We start from the raw sequence: 16,235 nt of genomic DNA on the forward strand, positions 1-16,235 counted from the left end.
TCTTAGGGAGGGAGGTGGAAAGGGAGAGGAAAGAGAAAAATTTAGAAATCAACATCCTGTAAAAGTGAATGTTGACAACTATCTTTACATGTAATTGGAAAAAAATACTATTAAATGGGGAAAAAATAAAATCCTACCTTTGAAAGGGAACAAAAATCTGATTTTTTAGATATAATATTAATAATCAAAATATGGCATAAATTATCAGTATTGTTCTACTTATGAAAATGATCTAGTAGAAATTCCATTTTTAAAAAAAGTCAGGCCTTTTTAGGGTATGATCACCTCTGTTACTTCTTGTCAGGACAAGGTCATTCTTTCAAGTCTTGCTATTTGTATGCAGCATATACCTAGAACATCTAACACAGTTAATCAAAATAATTAACAATGGTAATAATGACTTCAGTATGTTAGTGGGACATAAGATAACGAAACAAAAACGCATCTGAATTCTTATTAATCCATAAGTAATAAGCAAGACCAAAAAAAGCAAAAAATAAAATTATTTTAAATAACAAAATTATTAATAGTAAAATTGTTTCTAATAACAAAAGCCTACCAGTAATATGAAAGGATCTGTACAAAGACAGTTTCCAAAATAAATTTTTTTATGGAAATCTAGGAATATCCAAGGGAATGGATATTTTTCTGATGCTTGTAGTTACCTTGAGCAAATGTACTAAAAATGTCAATATTTTCTAATCTGATGGATTTTAAAAATACACAAGTTATTTTGTAAAATCAATGTTATAACAAAATAGAAATGAATATATAAGTGAACAAGAATTTCAATAATTATAAAAGGAGAAAATGATGAAAAACTAACACTACTTTATTTAAAAATGTACCGCAAAGCAGTAATTACAAATATTGTTTGTATTTGAAAAAAACAAAGTTAAAAATCAGTTGAGAGGTTAGTAAGGTTACCATTTTGATGAGTCCATGCTTTAAAAAATGGGTAATAAAATCATTACATATTTAAAGCTGATTAAATTTATTGGAGAAAAAGGGTTGCATCTATGTCTTGTACCACATGCTAAAATAAACTCTTAAATACTCAGTGTTCTAAATATATAGGTCTTTAAAAAATTTTTTTTAACTTTCAAAAGAAATCATACATTTACCACAGCTATGGAAGGGAAGCACATTTTGTAAATCAAACTGTTTGAAGAAATCTTTGAAGACAAAATTTGTTGAGATGAGTATAGCTAAAGGGGGTATATAATCTACTATAACATATAAATTAACTGGGACAAAATAAAATAATTAAATTTATTGATATGCCCTAAACCTTGCAACATTTTTACATCTTAAAAAAAGCATACCATATGCTTTCCTTTTGCTGTGATGGCTTATTTCACATGTAGTATGTCTTAGGTTCATAAGATCTTGACACATATTCTTTAATTCAATGTGAAAACATGCCTTCACTACATTGGATATTGCCTATACCTTTAACAATCATTTGTCCAAATCCAGCTTGATTATATGCCATAGATTTTCACTGAGGTTTGGGTAGGCAAATTCCAGGCCACTTAAGAAAGTTTACTTCTTCTCTTAACCTTTCACTGTGATATCTGTAACAGTCATTCAAGTGTGCTTTTTATGAGCTACAGCTATCATGTTTCCTTGGAATGATATTCAACTTGAAAAATCGCAGAATTAAAAACACAACAAAAATGATTAATTAAACATTTATGTACATTCATAAAATGATAATAGATGAACCAGTATTTGGGAAGCCAGTTCTATCTGGTTTCATCTGATTAATCTCAGATGCTTTGAATAAACAGTGTCAATATAGAAACACATGTGCATGACTATTGCTGTCACAAAATGAAATCATATCAAAATGGTTGTACAAAGTATTTCATGTATCATCTTATGTGTCTAATAATTGGAGTAAGGCTGAATAAAGAATTGACTGGCATTAATTTACTTATCTAAGGTCACAAAACTACTAAGTGTCAATATAGAATTTGGACCCAGGATTTTCTGGGTCTTCTCCTTCCTGTGAGAGAAGACAAGAGGGATCAGTTGAACATCATAGTTCTGAAAACCAAAATGGAACAGGACAGAGCCTTACTTTGAGGAGATCTCTTTCTGGGGGTGAAGAGAGAGACAAGAAAGGAGTAGACATAACTATATTAGTAGTCATTGCTTAGTTTACTCTGTTGGATTTTCATTACTCCTAAGAAAATAGTTTAGGGCTCAGAATATGTTGTCAAGGACATAACTATTGCTGACACTGTTGACATACCAGCCTGTGGTTATGTGAATGTAATTCATCCCTTTAATATATGCTCTACTTAACTCTTCAGGAAGCTCAAAATGTAAGGGTTACCTTAGAAACATTAGTCCAGAGATTCTGTATCTCCTTTGCTTTTCTCTGCAGCCTACAGTTGGGTGTAGAGTCAATAGAGAGATGCTGATGTACTTCTTGGGGCTAGTGGAAGCCTCTGCTGTCTTGTTCTAACCACTCCACTTTGAACACTTTAAAATCATAAAGGGCTTTCCAACTTGATGAGACTAAACCCTTAAATGCTAGCTATTTCAATAGAAATTAAGGAAAAAAAATGAAAGATAGTAGAATTCCAAGTAAACCCAAAAGGATACAGAGAACAAAAATAATTATTTTTGATAAACAAATATTTTTTTCTTCATTATTTATTAACTTATTTGTTTCTACCTTGTTAAATGCTAATGGTTTTATGGAAAAAATGTTCCTTATTTTATATATATTTATTTGCTTTTGCTGATAGTTTTAAAATTTATGTAAAATTTTAAAATACCATTAGTTATAACAGGGTCTTAACTTTTTTTCTCCTTGTCCTGGACCCCTTTGGCATTTTGGTAAAGTCTGTGATCTCCTCATAATAATGTTTTTAAGTGCATAAAATAAAATAGAATTTCAAAGGAAACCAATTAATATTGAAATATAGTTAACAAAAAAAACCCCTCTAAGTTCATAGACTGCTTGAAATTTATCCATAGAACTTTTGTGCTTCTGTAAACCCCAGGACAAAAACCTCTGCTACAAAAGTATTTCTTTCTGATATTTCAAATTTAAATTTATTGATTTTCTATTCTTTTTTGAAAGGAAGGAGATAGCATGGTAAAGACAGAATAAGGTGTATTTGACATATAGGAAGAGTCCAAATAATGGACATTGAAAGTAAAAACTAACAGAATAGTAAGCATCTTTTGATATTTGTAGCTAAGAAATGTTTTGGGAAATAAATTTTAGAATTGGTTATATGGGAGAATGCAGGAGGAACTAGAAAACTTAGCAAGTACAAAAAATATAGTAACAAAACCTGACCCAAAGAATGTTGCAGAGTTGAAGAAAGGTTGCATATTTGAATACTTTTAAGGAGGAATGAAGTAAATAAGTACTAGTTGTCAATTTAGTACAGTGAAGGCAAGCAAGAAAATGGAAAAAGTTTTAGTCTCTAAATATGTGTGTGTACATATATGTATATGGAGAGAGGCAGAGAATAATGTTAAAGGGATACACACAGACATGTACATGCATGCATGCATGTGAGGAAAGTTAGCCAAATATTGACTCACTCTCATTTACAAAAATATAGCTTCTTAAATCTGCTTTGAAAATGTTATACTTTTAAAATTTTGGATTATTTTGCAATAACGATGCAGTAACTTTGTAGTTTTCTTCTTATTATGTTGTTATTCTTCCTATCCTTTAATATGAGTGTAAATTAAGTGTTTATTTTTAAACCAGATGGTTATTTATCACTTTTCCATCTGCATCAGTTTATTCTCTATAGTTGCAAGTTTTTTTTTAGTGCTCAAATTTCTCATTTGTGTATTGGATAAAGTGCTAGCAGAGTGAACTAGTTAAGTGCAGGATAAATATTGTAAACCATGTATCACTGAATTGGACATACATAACATTCTTATAGGGCAAAAAATGTGCGCTGTCACACGTATTGAAGTCAGTGGGATTTCTTCATGATTATGTGATGATACAGTTTAGCAAGGGGTTAGTAATATTAAAGAGTAGCATTAATTATACTAGCAGTATTGGTGGAAATATGAAATCTCTCATTACTGTGTATGCTGATTAATATTTTGGTAGTGTTTTCATAGTGAGTGTTGCTTATTAGCATCTGCTGATTATAGAAGAATCTGATACATTACTCTGTGGTACTCAGGATATATAGTTTTCTACTTTAAATGAAATGGAGGCACTTTTTTTTAGCTCAAAACATTGTCTGTAATGCCCATAGTCTTTTTCATTATAAAGTATACATTGGATTTTGTTTCCTAGAAAACAGGGATTGTTTGAATTTTATCATAAAGTCATACACAAATTTAGACCACAATTTGCAGAATATTTGTTCAGTATTTTGAAGACTTACATCTTTATTTTGTAAGTCTATTCTGTGGGAATCCTAATGAAACTGCAAATTGTAGGGCCATGTAAAAGTCTTGTGAGATGTGTATATGACTAAAATGTATAACTAACTTTTCAGAGTTCATTTTGCTGTACAATGGCCATTACTTATCTTTTTCTGTGTGAGAACATTAGTGCTATTGAAATAGCATGTTCATAAAGTAAGATGTTTCATTTACCTTTGGTCATAACAACATTCTCTATTCAGCATTAAAGACATTAATACACATATCTAGTGATAAAGACTCATGTTTTTAAGCTTCTAGAATTAGTGCTGTTTGAGATAGATTCCTTGAATACTAATCATTTTAGAATTCTAAGTTCTCTTCTTATCAGTTGCCATTAGAGTAAAATTCCTTCATTAGACCATATGCAATTGTTCACCATGTGTCTTGGAAGTCAGGACTCGGGTTCTGTTTCCAACTTGTGGTTGCTTTTCCCTCCAACACAATTCTATTTCATACAGTCATCCAGCTCCTTTTTCATAATAGCAGTCATTAGGAGAGGTAGTCCCTGTAGAAAGTTTTGCTTCACAATCAACTTTTTTCCCATGCATTTTCCCACTTATTGAATATGCCTCCTGGCTGGTATGTACTTATAGAAAGGGTTCATTTTTATAAACCATTTCCCTGTGGTAGTAAAGGACTTTATTTTCCCAAACCTATCTCACTTTTGTATATCATTATACTTATTCCTTTTTAGAAATGATTTCAAGTAACTACTTCAAAATCATCTAATCCTTGATTCTTTTACAAATGTTTCCTTTTTTCTAGTTCTTCTTTACTTAATATCCTATCATTTATACTAAAAGAACATTTTCTATTTTGTTTCATGAAAAAACATGTTAGTTATCATGAAATGAATACAGAACTGAGTCAGGAGACTTAATTTTTAGTTTGCTGTAAACTATGTATGTAGTCTCAGAAAACTGACTTAATTACTTTGGGGCTAATTTCCTCATGTATAACAAAAAAGAGTAACAGCACTTACCTCCCAGGGTTGTTATGAGGATAAAATAAGTCAGTATTTTAAAGCACTTTGCAAATCTTGAAGTGCCATATAAATACTGTTGACAATGATGATGATAATAACAGTGATACATCTACTGTGTGCCAGGCCTGTGTTAACCAGGAATACAACAACAGCTACAACAATAATAGTTTATGTTTATATAATGCTTTAAGGTTCGTATAGTACTTTATGTAAATTATCTCATTTTATCTTCAAAACAACCCTGAAAAGTAGGTGCTATTACTATCACCATTTGTAGATGAGGAAACTGAAGTAGATAGGTTAAGTGACTTGTCCAGGGTCACACAGTAAATGTCTGAGAGGCAGGATTTTAACTCAGTTCAGTTCTTCCTCACTCCCAATCCATTGTCAGCTGGTACCAAAAAGCTTTAGAATATAGGTAGTAAGGATAATCATAGCAACAACAATAATAGAAGCTTGCACTTATTTGGTGTTTTATGTGTGAGTAGGTGCTATGTGAAATTGGCTTGGTTTAGAGTTAGTGTATATGATTTGACACTCTCTTACTAATTCTAATATGCACACAGATATATTATATCATCTCTTTTTAAATTCAGTAAACATTTATTAAGCACCTACTATTGGCCAGGCACTATGCTAAGTGCTTTGCATGCAAATAAGAAACAGAATCTGAGTTCCTGCCCTCAAGAAAGCTGCAATCTAATGGGGGCAAATAATACAAAAAAAGAAATTGTAAAGGGGTGAGGGGAAACCAGGGAGTCCCCACCACAGGGGCATAATTTTCATGGAGTCAAAACCAAGCAGATATAAGAAATGACAAGCAGGATGATTTCAGAAAAACCTGGAAAGACTTACATGAACTGATGCCAGAGAATAATGTACACAGTAACACCAATATTGTTTGATGAAGAATTGTGAAGAACTTAGCTGTTATCTGGAATACAATGATCCAAGGCAGATCCTAAGGATTAAAGGTGAATCATACTGTCTGCCCCCAGAAAAAGGTCTGATATTGATTGAATAGAGACTAAAGCATGCTATTATTTTTCACTTTCTTTTTTTCATTTTTTTCTTTTATTCGAGTTTTCTTGTACAAAATGACCAATATGGACATGTTTTACGAAATTACACATGTATAACTTATATTTGATTGCTTGCTTTCTGAGGGAGGAGGGGAGATAGTGAGGGAGGGATAAAATTTGGAACTCAAAATTTTAAATAAAAATGTTAAAAAAAAAAAAGAACCAAGCAGAGTGGGAAATGAAGAGTTTCTTAGGAAGTTCTGAACCTTTTAATAAAGGCAGGGTTTGGGAATTTATTACTCTGTCCTTGAGTCCTCCAATCAGAGAGAAGGAGCATCTGAGGGATCCAGGAAGCTGAGTCATTCTGCATGATGAGGAGATTTCAAGTGATCAGTTTTCCCTTGATTTTTGTGGAATTAAAACCCAAAAGAGCCCTTGATAGTATCTATGGAAGTTCCCTCCAACAATACAGATCACGGCCAATTGATTACAGTTGATCCACTCAACATTCTGGAGACTTTTTTCCCCTTCTCTTGACATCAGGATGACACTATACCATGATCACTTTGGTAGTCCACCTATCATCCCTTGTCATGTGACCAGTCTGTCCTCTCTTCCATTATACATTACCTTGATGTTGTATTTTATTATTTTTTTTTCTTTGAGTTTCTCATTGATTATACATTGAACCTCTCTCTTGCCTTCAATATGCTATTGATTTTTAAGTTTTGGAGATTGTTTTGCTGTCTCTAGTACAGCAACACTGGTAGGATGTTGGTATTAAAAATGTGCCTTTGTTTGCAGGGGCAGCTTGGGGATCAGTAAAAGCTTTGCAATTATCTAAAGGCATTTCATCCTACTTTTATCATATTTAGTTCAGGACTCAACTTTTGTTGTTTTTTGTCCAACTCATTTATATGGTCTATACTATATTAATGCTATAATTCACATTTATATGATTTTAAAATTTCATTAAGTGTTATTTGCAAAACAATCCAATTATAAAATAATCATTACAATTTACACATGTAAATTGTGAAATGCCTTAGTATTACATACTATAGTTCTAAAATATGCACAGCTGTTTTCCCATTTGCATTAATTTACCAGAAATACTTGGTAAATGGCTATGAATATAAACCAGAAGAAAGGAGACTTGTATGCAAAATGCTGAGTACTGAGAGCCTTCTTAATGGATGTGTAACTTCTATAAAGTAATTTCAGATTCCTAAGCAAACTGGTAGTAAATATTTGACATGTTTAGAGAGTACTTGAGGGTGAATTTTCAAGATAGAATTTTGAAATCCGCTTGAGAATAATTTATATGTCCTAGTTTCCTAAAATCAGAAAAATCCCTAGTGAGCAGTTAAATTAATACTTGAAACATGCTTTGTTGTTTTCATTACAAGGGTAATATCCAAATTAATTTATGACTTTCCTTTAACTATTATTTCAAATTATTTATAAGCCTTCTTCCTACTTCTTCTGACAAGATATTTGCTATAATAATTTTTTTTCTTAGACATTCATAGAGTCTCATCACAAAACAATTGGGTTTGGCAGTTATTTAGGTGGATGTGTGAGAATTAACATCTTTGTTAGTATATGCTCTTATTTTGCCAAGCATTCAGCTAGATAATTTTAATAGAATAATTTTCTTGGTCCTTAGCCATACTTATGCTGGGTAAAGCAATAGTAGGATATGATGAATGAAGGCGTGAAGCTATATTTTATGGTTTGTGTTTAATGAATGGGGATAATTCTGTGCTAATGTTAGCAATGTCAGTGTAACTCCAGTTATGGCCATTAATTTACACATCTTTATTAGATATCAGAGTGAAAATCATCAAATACATGGTTTGGAATTAATGACTAACATAGGTATTATCTTCCTTTAAAATATAAAGGTAGGAGGATAGTGACAATGTCTGGATAATGTTTAATATAGTGGCAAGTACTTTACTAGAATGCTTAGCAAATATTCATTTTTCACTAAGAGTAGGAAATTAGTGCAGATGAGAAGACTGAGCTTTTTCCTATTAACTATGATTTTTATACATTACCTCTTTGTAACAGTTTACTTATTTGGAAAAATTAGGAAAGGTAGGGGCCTTTGGAAGTTATACTAATCCTTTCAGAATAGCAACTCAGTATAGTGATTGGGCAAGATAATCTATAGAACAGAAAGCATTAATTTAGCTTTTAGAGATGCTTTAATTTAAAACCTGAGAGCTAACTTAAGGAGTATGTGAATTTGATGCAGTGAATCAGAAATAGAAGTCTAGAATCACAGCTAATCCTCTGACTTTTCTCTACTTCAAGTGGAGAGAACATAAATAATTTCATGATCTGTAATAGTCACACACAAGTATTTGAATGCCTCCTAGTGGTGCTTTCTCTAATTATAATGGTATTTTAAAGAGAATACTTAATAAAGATATATGATAGATTAAAATGCTAAAGCTTCCAACTGCTGTGGCAGAAATATAAAAAGCATTAATGGTATTATCGGCAAATGAAATTAAAATAAAAATGCATCGTTTCAGATGTAAAAAAAAATTCAAAATCAAGTCTAGATAAATGCTGAGCTAAATGATAAAAAAAAATTTCTTCCCATATGTTTATTTAATAAACAATCCACTAAATATTTTATACTTGAACCTAAAATATTAGTAATAATTCTGATTTCTTTGTGTGTGTAAGGTAGTTTTAAATTTTGATGTATTAAACTTTATTGACCTCTTTGTAGTGATGACATTTCTATTCTAAAATAACAGATTTTAATTAATTGAATTTCCAGAATAGGTGTAGGTAATACTTTATAAAATTTCATGCTTCATTTCACAGAAATAAAATAGTTTAATCAGTTGGCTTGAAATCCCAAACCTAGCACAAGTAAATGATTAGGAATTACTGATTTAATCATTTCATGACATACTTGAAAATAGTGATCTTATATATAAGTAGATAAAACTCTTATACAATGAAAATTAAAGCAATTTTTGACAGAAGTGTAATGATAGGCTGATTGTGGGATAAGGAGGAGATATTCTTTTGTTAAGCATTCAAAAACAATTAATGGCTTGCTACACAAGAAAATAATAATTAAAATTCAATTTACCTTTAAAGAAGAAACAATACAATTGCAGCTGTTTTAACATAAAAATAGAATACAAAATGTTAGTCTGGAATGAGCAGTTTAAATATGAAGTTATGATATACTTGGCTTCCTGTAGTATAGCTGTCAAGCTTGGGCAGTTCATTGGTCAATAGTGACATTCTCTGTGTCAGTGAACAGAGTCTCTTGATACCATAACCTGCAGTTCACACATTACTGAAGCTCCAACTGTCGAACAATCAAGTCCCTTGGTATTATTGCAGCTTCCAGATTCTCCTGACTGGCTCATGTTTCATTCTTTGGCAATTTGCCCTAATGATATCCCTCAGGAGCTTTCAGACCTTCTTCTTTTCCATATTTAATCGCACAATATTAATCTGAGTGATGAGCAAACTGTGATGCACACATTTTATTTTTTTGTGTGTGATTTTTACTAAGATACTCATCCGAATATTAATTTTATGTTTACTTGTCATTGAAAATTTTGCCCTTGGTTATATATTTTAAGTGGATAAAGCTGTCCAAGATTTACTAGAAAACTGATTATCTCTGTATTGTATAAAGAGGTGTGTCCAAAATACATATTGCCATTAGATTTGTGATGGTAAATATGATCATTTAATTTTCTTCATAAAGTTAACTAATATTGAACATTGCTTTATATTTATTATACTTAGTTTTATGAGTGTTAGCATTCATAGAAAACTTTGAACTTGACATTTTGATTTTTAAAAAAGTTATTCATTATCATCCTTTTAAAAAAATTTTAGTTAACTGCCTGCCTTCATGGATCAGCTGCGCTGTTATATCCAATGTACTGGCAACATATCTATATCCCAGTGCTTCCGCCACATCTGCTGGACTACTGCTGGTAAGTTAGGTGATATAATATATCTATATATCTTGTGCTATGTAAAAGCCTGCAACTCTCTTGTTTTATATTTTTGAGTGTCTCAGACATTTGTAGAGTATGCATTCCTATGTATTGTGTTTACAAGAGGTTTATTAATGATTTATACTTAGGAAAAAGAGGGCTTAGACATTTAATTTTATGGTAACATATATAAAATAATATTTCCCTACCAGTACATAGTTACTGTTTCCACTGCCCACCCATCAAAGGAGACAGGGAGGATTTAGGCCTAGCCTGTGTTTCACAGTGGACCTAGAATAACCAGTTCAGGCTGTTGGATACCAGTGGAAGGCTGGGCCATCTCCAGTTGTCCTGGTCTATATATGCCCACTGGATCCAGATGGTTCCAGAGAAGACAGTGAGGCTGTTGACTTTGCACAGCCCTCCATCACTTAAATCCAGTGCACTTGCAAGTCATGGTATCATTTTCCTGATGTGATGGTCCTCTTAGAGAATTAAGGACAAACCACACAGTGACAACAAACGAAAGACAGTAATTATATGGGCATAACATTCAATCCTACAGTCAGTCCTGAAGATGTAGTAGAAAAGATTATTCCCAATTAGAGTTAGCTTCCAGACCATGGTCTCTTAAATATGTGTTGTGAGTTGGAAGGGTAAAAAGAGGATGGTCTAGGGAATTGTGCATTGGATCCTAAGTTTTAGAATTGGTTGGGACCCTTGAGGGATTCTAGCCTAACCTCTTCATTTTTTATTGAGGAAACTGAGACCCATAAAGGCTAAAATGTTTGTTCAAGTTCTTAGGGCCCTTGTTCAATTTTGAAATACCTGGAGATTGCCTAGAATTATAGGAGTTATTTCAGGACTATTTTGACCACATGTTCTTTTACAGCCTTCACCCTTAGTGTAAGACTATAAGACTGAATATTATCTTCATAACATCCTTACTTTTCATAGGTACATCTTAAATCTGTACCTATGGAGTACCTGTACCAAAGCAGTCTGGTAGTTGATTTTTAAGCTATCTTTTAAAACAAACAAAAGAAATTTACAATTTGCTCTTTAACCTGCTAAAATCATGTTTATTGGTTATAAAAATCGTTTAAAAAGTAAGGGCAGAGACTTCATTTTTGATCTTAAGACTTTTATCTTTATAAAAAAGATACTTAAAATGATTTAATCTTCTTACATGGTGTTGGATGATTTTTCTGTCGAATTAACTTCTCTGATTAGTTGTATAAATAGTTATTCTCAAAGGAAATAGATGTGTCTTGTGGCATAACATTTGGGAGAAATACTTTGTTATCAAAATACTGCAGCCAAACCAAGGTTAAGAGGTTTGAGCAGAAGCTTTCCGCAGCTGTACCTCCATGAGTACATGGAGGTACAGCACTCTGTAATGGTGCCAATGACCTACCAATGCTGTACTGATTTTTTTCATCAGTGGGAAAAATAGAGGCAGTTGGCAGGGCATTTCTTAGAGTTAGCAATTGACCACTGTGTCACAGGTTAACAACTTTGTGAATAGTCAAGTAGCTAATTAGCAGTAAAGCCAGGTCTAGAAACAGCCTTCTTTTAACTTTTAACATAGAGCTCTTCTCATTATTTTGTAAACTAACTTCACACCTGCAAGAGTATAAAAGTCTTTTTTGTCATAAAGAATTTACCTTTATAAAATATTTTTGTTACTCAAAGAGACTTGCATTTAATAGATGTTTAGTAACTATTTAATTGGGCTTTATTTAAATATTCAACTTTTAAAAAAGCCTTTTTTACATAGTGTAGTTTCCTAAAAACATACCTCCAAGAACATAACTCTAATACATGAACATACCTTAATACTTAGAGCAGTAGATACCAACAGCTAACCTCAGTATCACATTAAATGTTCTACATAAATGCTGTAAACTCTTAAGAGGTAATATAATAATTCTCTGATTTAGACAATTCACTGAACAGTTACAAACTTAGAGAATTTCTAAATTAAAGTACAAAAAACCATTTCTACTGACAGCCTTCCTCTAAATAAAGAAAATCTGAGGGTTCTTTGTCTTTTCTAGTGCTACTACCCTTTCCTGTCATAATTGATTATTTTAAGTTCAGTTTTTAGTAGCATGAGTTTTCCTGCCACTGATGACCAAGAAAGGTAGCATTAGATGTATTACCAACCTTTGAATCTTACTACCATTCCATACCTTTTTACTTGAAGTCTCCTAGAATGATGATGGTGATAATGATGATGATGATGATGATAGCTAACATTTATATAGCACTTACTGTGTGCCAGATACCATGTTAAGCACTTTGCAATTATTATCTTGTTTAATTCTCACAAAACCCCTGGGAGGTAAGTGCTAGTATTATTCCCATTTTACAGATGAGGAAACCAGGACAGAGGGGTTAAGTGACTTGCCCAGGGTCAGACAGCTAGTAAGTGTCTAAAGTCTAATTTGAACTAAGATCTTCCTGACTTCAGGTCTGGGGCTCTATATACTGCAGCACCTAGCTGCTTAGTAGAATCACTTTAAGCACTGACTTCATGCCAGATGGCCTCCCTAGTTGGGGGCTTAGAGCAGTCAATGAACCTTGAGGTATCATTGAACCCAAATATAGCCTTGATAGCAGTCCATGCTCTAGGCTGTCTAAGATTTTGGCTTAGTTTTTTGCTTTGTATTAGTCAGCAAGATCTGTCTTTTCAACTTCTTTCTTACCCCTCAAATTGTGAACACAAGAAACACAAAATATATTACAAATATATACAGTCAATCAAATAAATTTCTCCATGTTCAAAAAATTTTTCTCATTCTGCACTCTGAGTCCTTCCCGTCTATCAGGAGGTAGATGGCATGTTCCATCATGTGTCCTCTGGAATCCTAGTGGGTCATGACTCTTAAGAATTCAGAACAATAGTGTTCCATCTCATTTATGTACCATGACTTGGTCATCTATTTCCCAGTTTCTGGGCACCCCTCAGATTCCCATTCTTTGTCACCTCAAAAACAACTATAAATATATTTTTATTTTGTGTGTATTGTTACATCCTTAAAGTTTGTTTTGCTTATGACTCATCTCTCCCTTAATCTCCCTCTAATTCTCCATTCCCCTCTTTTCCCCTTTCCCTCTTATTTCCCTTGGAGAAGAAATATATTTATGTATCCAACTCTGTGTGTGTGTGCCTTTGTGCTGGTGCACAAAATGTGCATGTCTTCCCTCCTTGTGACCAGCTCACCTGAGAGTGAGGCTCAATGTTCTTGGCTTACTTCTTTTTATAGGAAGGTAGATAGAGGTAGTGTGCTACAGAGAAAAAGTGCTAAACTTGGAGTCAGGAGAGACATAGGCCAAATTAGGCCTCATAACCATAGGTAGGTTAACCTCTCTGAGGCAGAGTTTCCTAATTAGTAAAGTAGGGTCATGGAGGCATACTACTTGCACCTACTTCACAGTGTGATTGTGAAGATTAAGTGAAAATGTATTTTCAGATATATTCTTTGATTTTTTTTAGATGAACAGTGTTCATGACACATAATAGATACTTAATAAATGCTTATTGATTTATTAAAAAATTTCTTGAGTAAAGCCTAATTCTTTCTCTTTTTTTTACTCTTGAGTATGTTTGTGCTTTATTGAAGCAAATAAAGAGGGAAGGACCCTTTTATACCACACATATATTATATATCCATGACCTACTCCTCTTGAGGACATGAAAATTGTTTTTCATATACCCATTTCAGAAACTCACAAATATAAAATTGAAAATTAATATTCATTTTATATTATTTCATTAAGCCTTAATTTACTATATATTAAGGATTGAGCTGTTTTATATATCTATATAGCTATATCTATATCTATCTCTTAGTATATGAACTTGAATTCCTTCAGAACTCCTTAAGCCTACAGCTGTTAATTCCCTGCTTGTGACACAGGCAACCCTCCACCCATTGTTTTCTCTTCTCTCAGGAGACTTTCTAACCACAAAATTTCAATCTATCAAAAATCAGTAACATATAAATGGCCAGGTCCCTTTTCTTTCGAAGAAATTTTCAATTGCTGGATTTTCCAGATGATGTTAGTCTGCCTTGTGATAAACTGATGTAACTTGTGGTTAGTAACCTTGGCATGGGCCAATCAGAGGTGAGATACACTTCTGTTACACCAGGTTGGTGTCACTATTTTTGAGTTTCTGTCTGTGACTATAAAAGAACTGTCTTGACTATCAGATATGTGCTTGGTTACTGAGGAGTCTTGGACCCCATTTATTGGCAATTGCTGCCTTTGCTAATAAATCAACCCTGCTCAGAACTTTATTGCCTAAGTTTCTCTTATTTGTAGTTTCCTGTTACAACACTAAAAAAGTTCATTGTAGCAGCATAAGTATTCTTTCTGATTATACTAATTTGGTCAGAACCCTCCTGCAATTAGGAGAATTATACTCCTAAGTAATAAGATCTTTTCCTCAGACCTCTGAGGTATTAGCATATAAAATCGTGGTGCCAACTTTAGGCTATTCCTAGTAGCCATCTCCTTAGTGTATCAGGACAAAATTGTTTGCCCTACAGGTGTAGGAGCAATACAACCAGCACCCTTCTTCCAAAGACAAATTCTTTTAGGATGACAGTATTGTAAACTACTGAATGGTTTGAGATATTTTCTAGACACTTTTGCCTTACCAAAGGCTACCTCCTTTTCTGAGGTGATGTGATTCTAGGAAATTAGAAAAGTGACCATATATCTCAACTTCTTATTCTTGAAGAGATAATAGTTTTCTATTCTATTCTCCACATGATTCTGTTTGGACTATACTATGGCCATCCAACTGGTTGCTCTCCATCTGCAGGAAGATAAACTAGTCTCTATTATTCAGAGCATAGTGTTTAAAGAAATATATAAATTATGTTATAAATCACACCAAAAAATAGACTGTTAACGGGATTGTATTCTACCTGGGTGGTCTGCTTGTAAGAATCCATCTTCCTTAAAAATGAAATATACCCATCACCCAATTTTGCTGTTCACATAGTAATTATATTTGAATAAAGATTAATTGCTACCAAAAAACCTGTAAAAGCAGTCACATAATGCCTTCTGTATCCAATCTTGGCAAATAACTTCATTGAAAGAAAAGTGCAGGACAGTTTTGCATATTGATGATAAGGCATCTGTTTTACCAAGGATATCCTTCTGACTTATTAACACTATAATCTAATTAGGAAATTCCAGTTAGGGTTGCAAAATTACTTTTTATGTGATTTAGTCAATTTCACATTAGGAGGTACACAATCCTCTTCATGAGAAAGAAATAATTATTTTTCAATTAACTTTATGTTCTGCAAAACATGGTAATTATTTCAGAAAATGATGCTCTAGATTAATTATGGTTATAGTACTAATATGCATATGTTTTGAATTTTGTGAGAAATTAGTGAGAAAAAACATGTAGAGGCACCCAGTAATATTATTATTGATGTTTTCATGATATTTTCCTTTACCAGGTTTAGTTTTCAGGGCTTATGACCTATTCGGGAGGTCTCTGTAGATTTTTTTTTAATTAGCCAATCCCTCAGCCTTTATTGTTAATACTTTCAAAAGAAACATATTTGTTTCTAATGAAGTTCAGTTTCTTAAAATAAAAATTTTGCTAAGTAATATTGTCTTTCTTTTTATTAATGTACCTCAATAATAGGCACTTAATATTTATTGGACTGGACAGTGCAACCAGGGATAAATACGTTATAAAATCCAGTTGTAGTTGTTTATATCTCAAAGATGTCAATAGGATATGTGACTTGCAAAACAAAGCTAATAAAT

The 16,235-nt window shown here is 32.6% G+C and overlaps 1 protein-coding gene across 1 annotated transcript in view; it reads left to right on the forward strand.

Moving 5' to 3' along the window:
- DENND1B (DENN domain containing 1B) overlaps positions 1 to 16,235 on the forward strand; it is a 378,678-nt gene that overhangs the window by 252,413 nt on the left and 110,030 nt on the right. The window contains 1 exon segment of the mRNA XM_020971720.2: positions 10,324 to 10,424. Coding sequence (XP_020827379.1) covers positions 10,324 to 10,424 — 101 coding nt within the window.

The sequence above is a fragment of the Phascolarctos cinereus genome, unplaced genomic scaffold, assembly GCF_003287225.1.
Source record: "Phascolarctos cinereus isolate Bilbo 61053 unplaced genomic scaffold, phaCin_HiC Scaffold_5;HRSCAF=322, whole genome shotgun sequence".
Lineage (NCBI taxonomy): Eukaryota > Metazoa > Chordata > Mammalia > Diprotodontia > Phascolarctidae > Phascolarctos > Phascolarctos cinereus.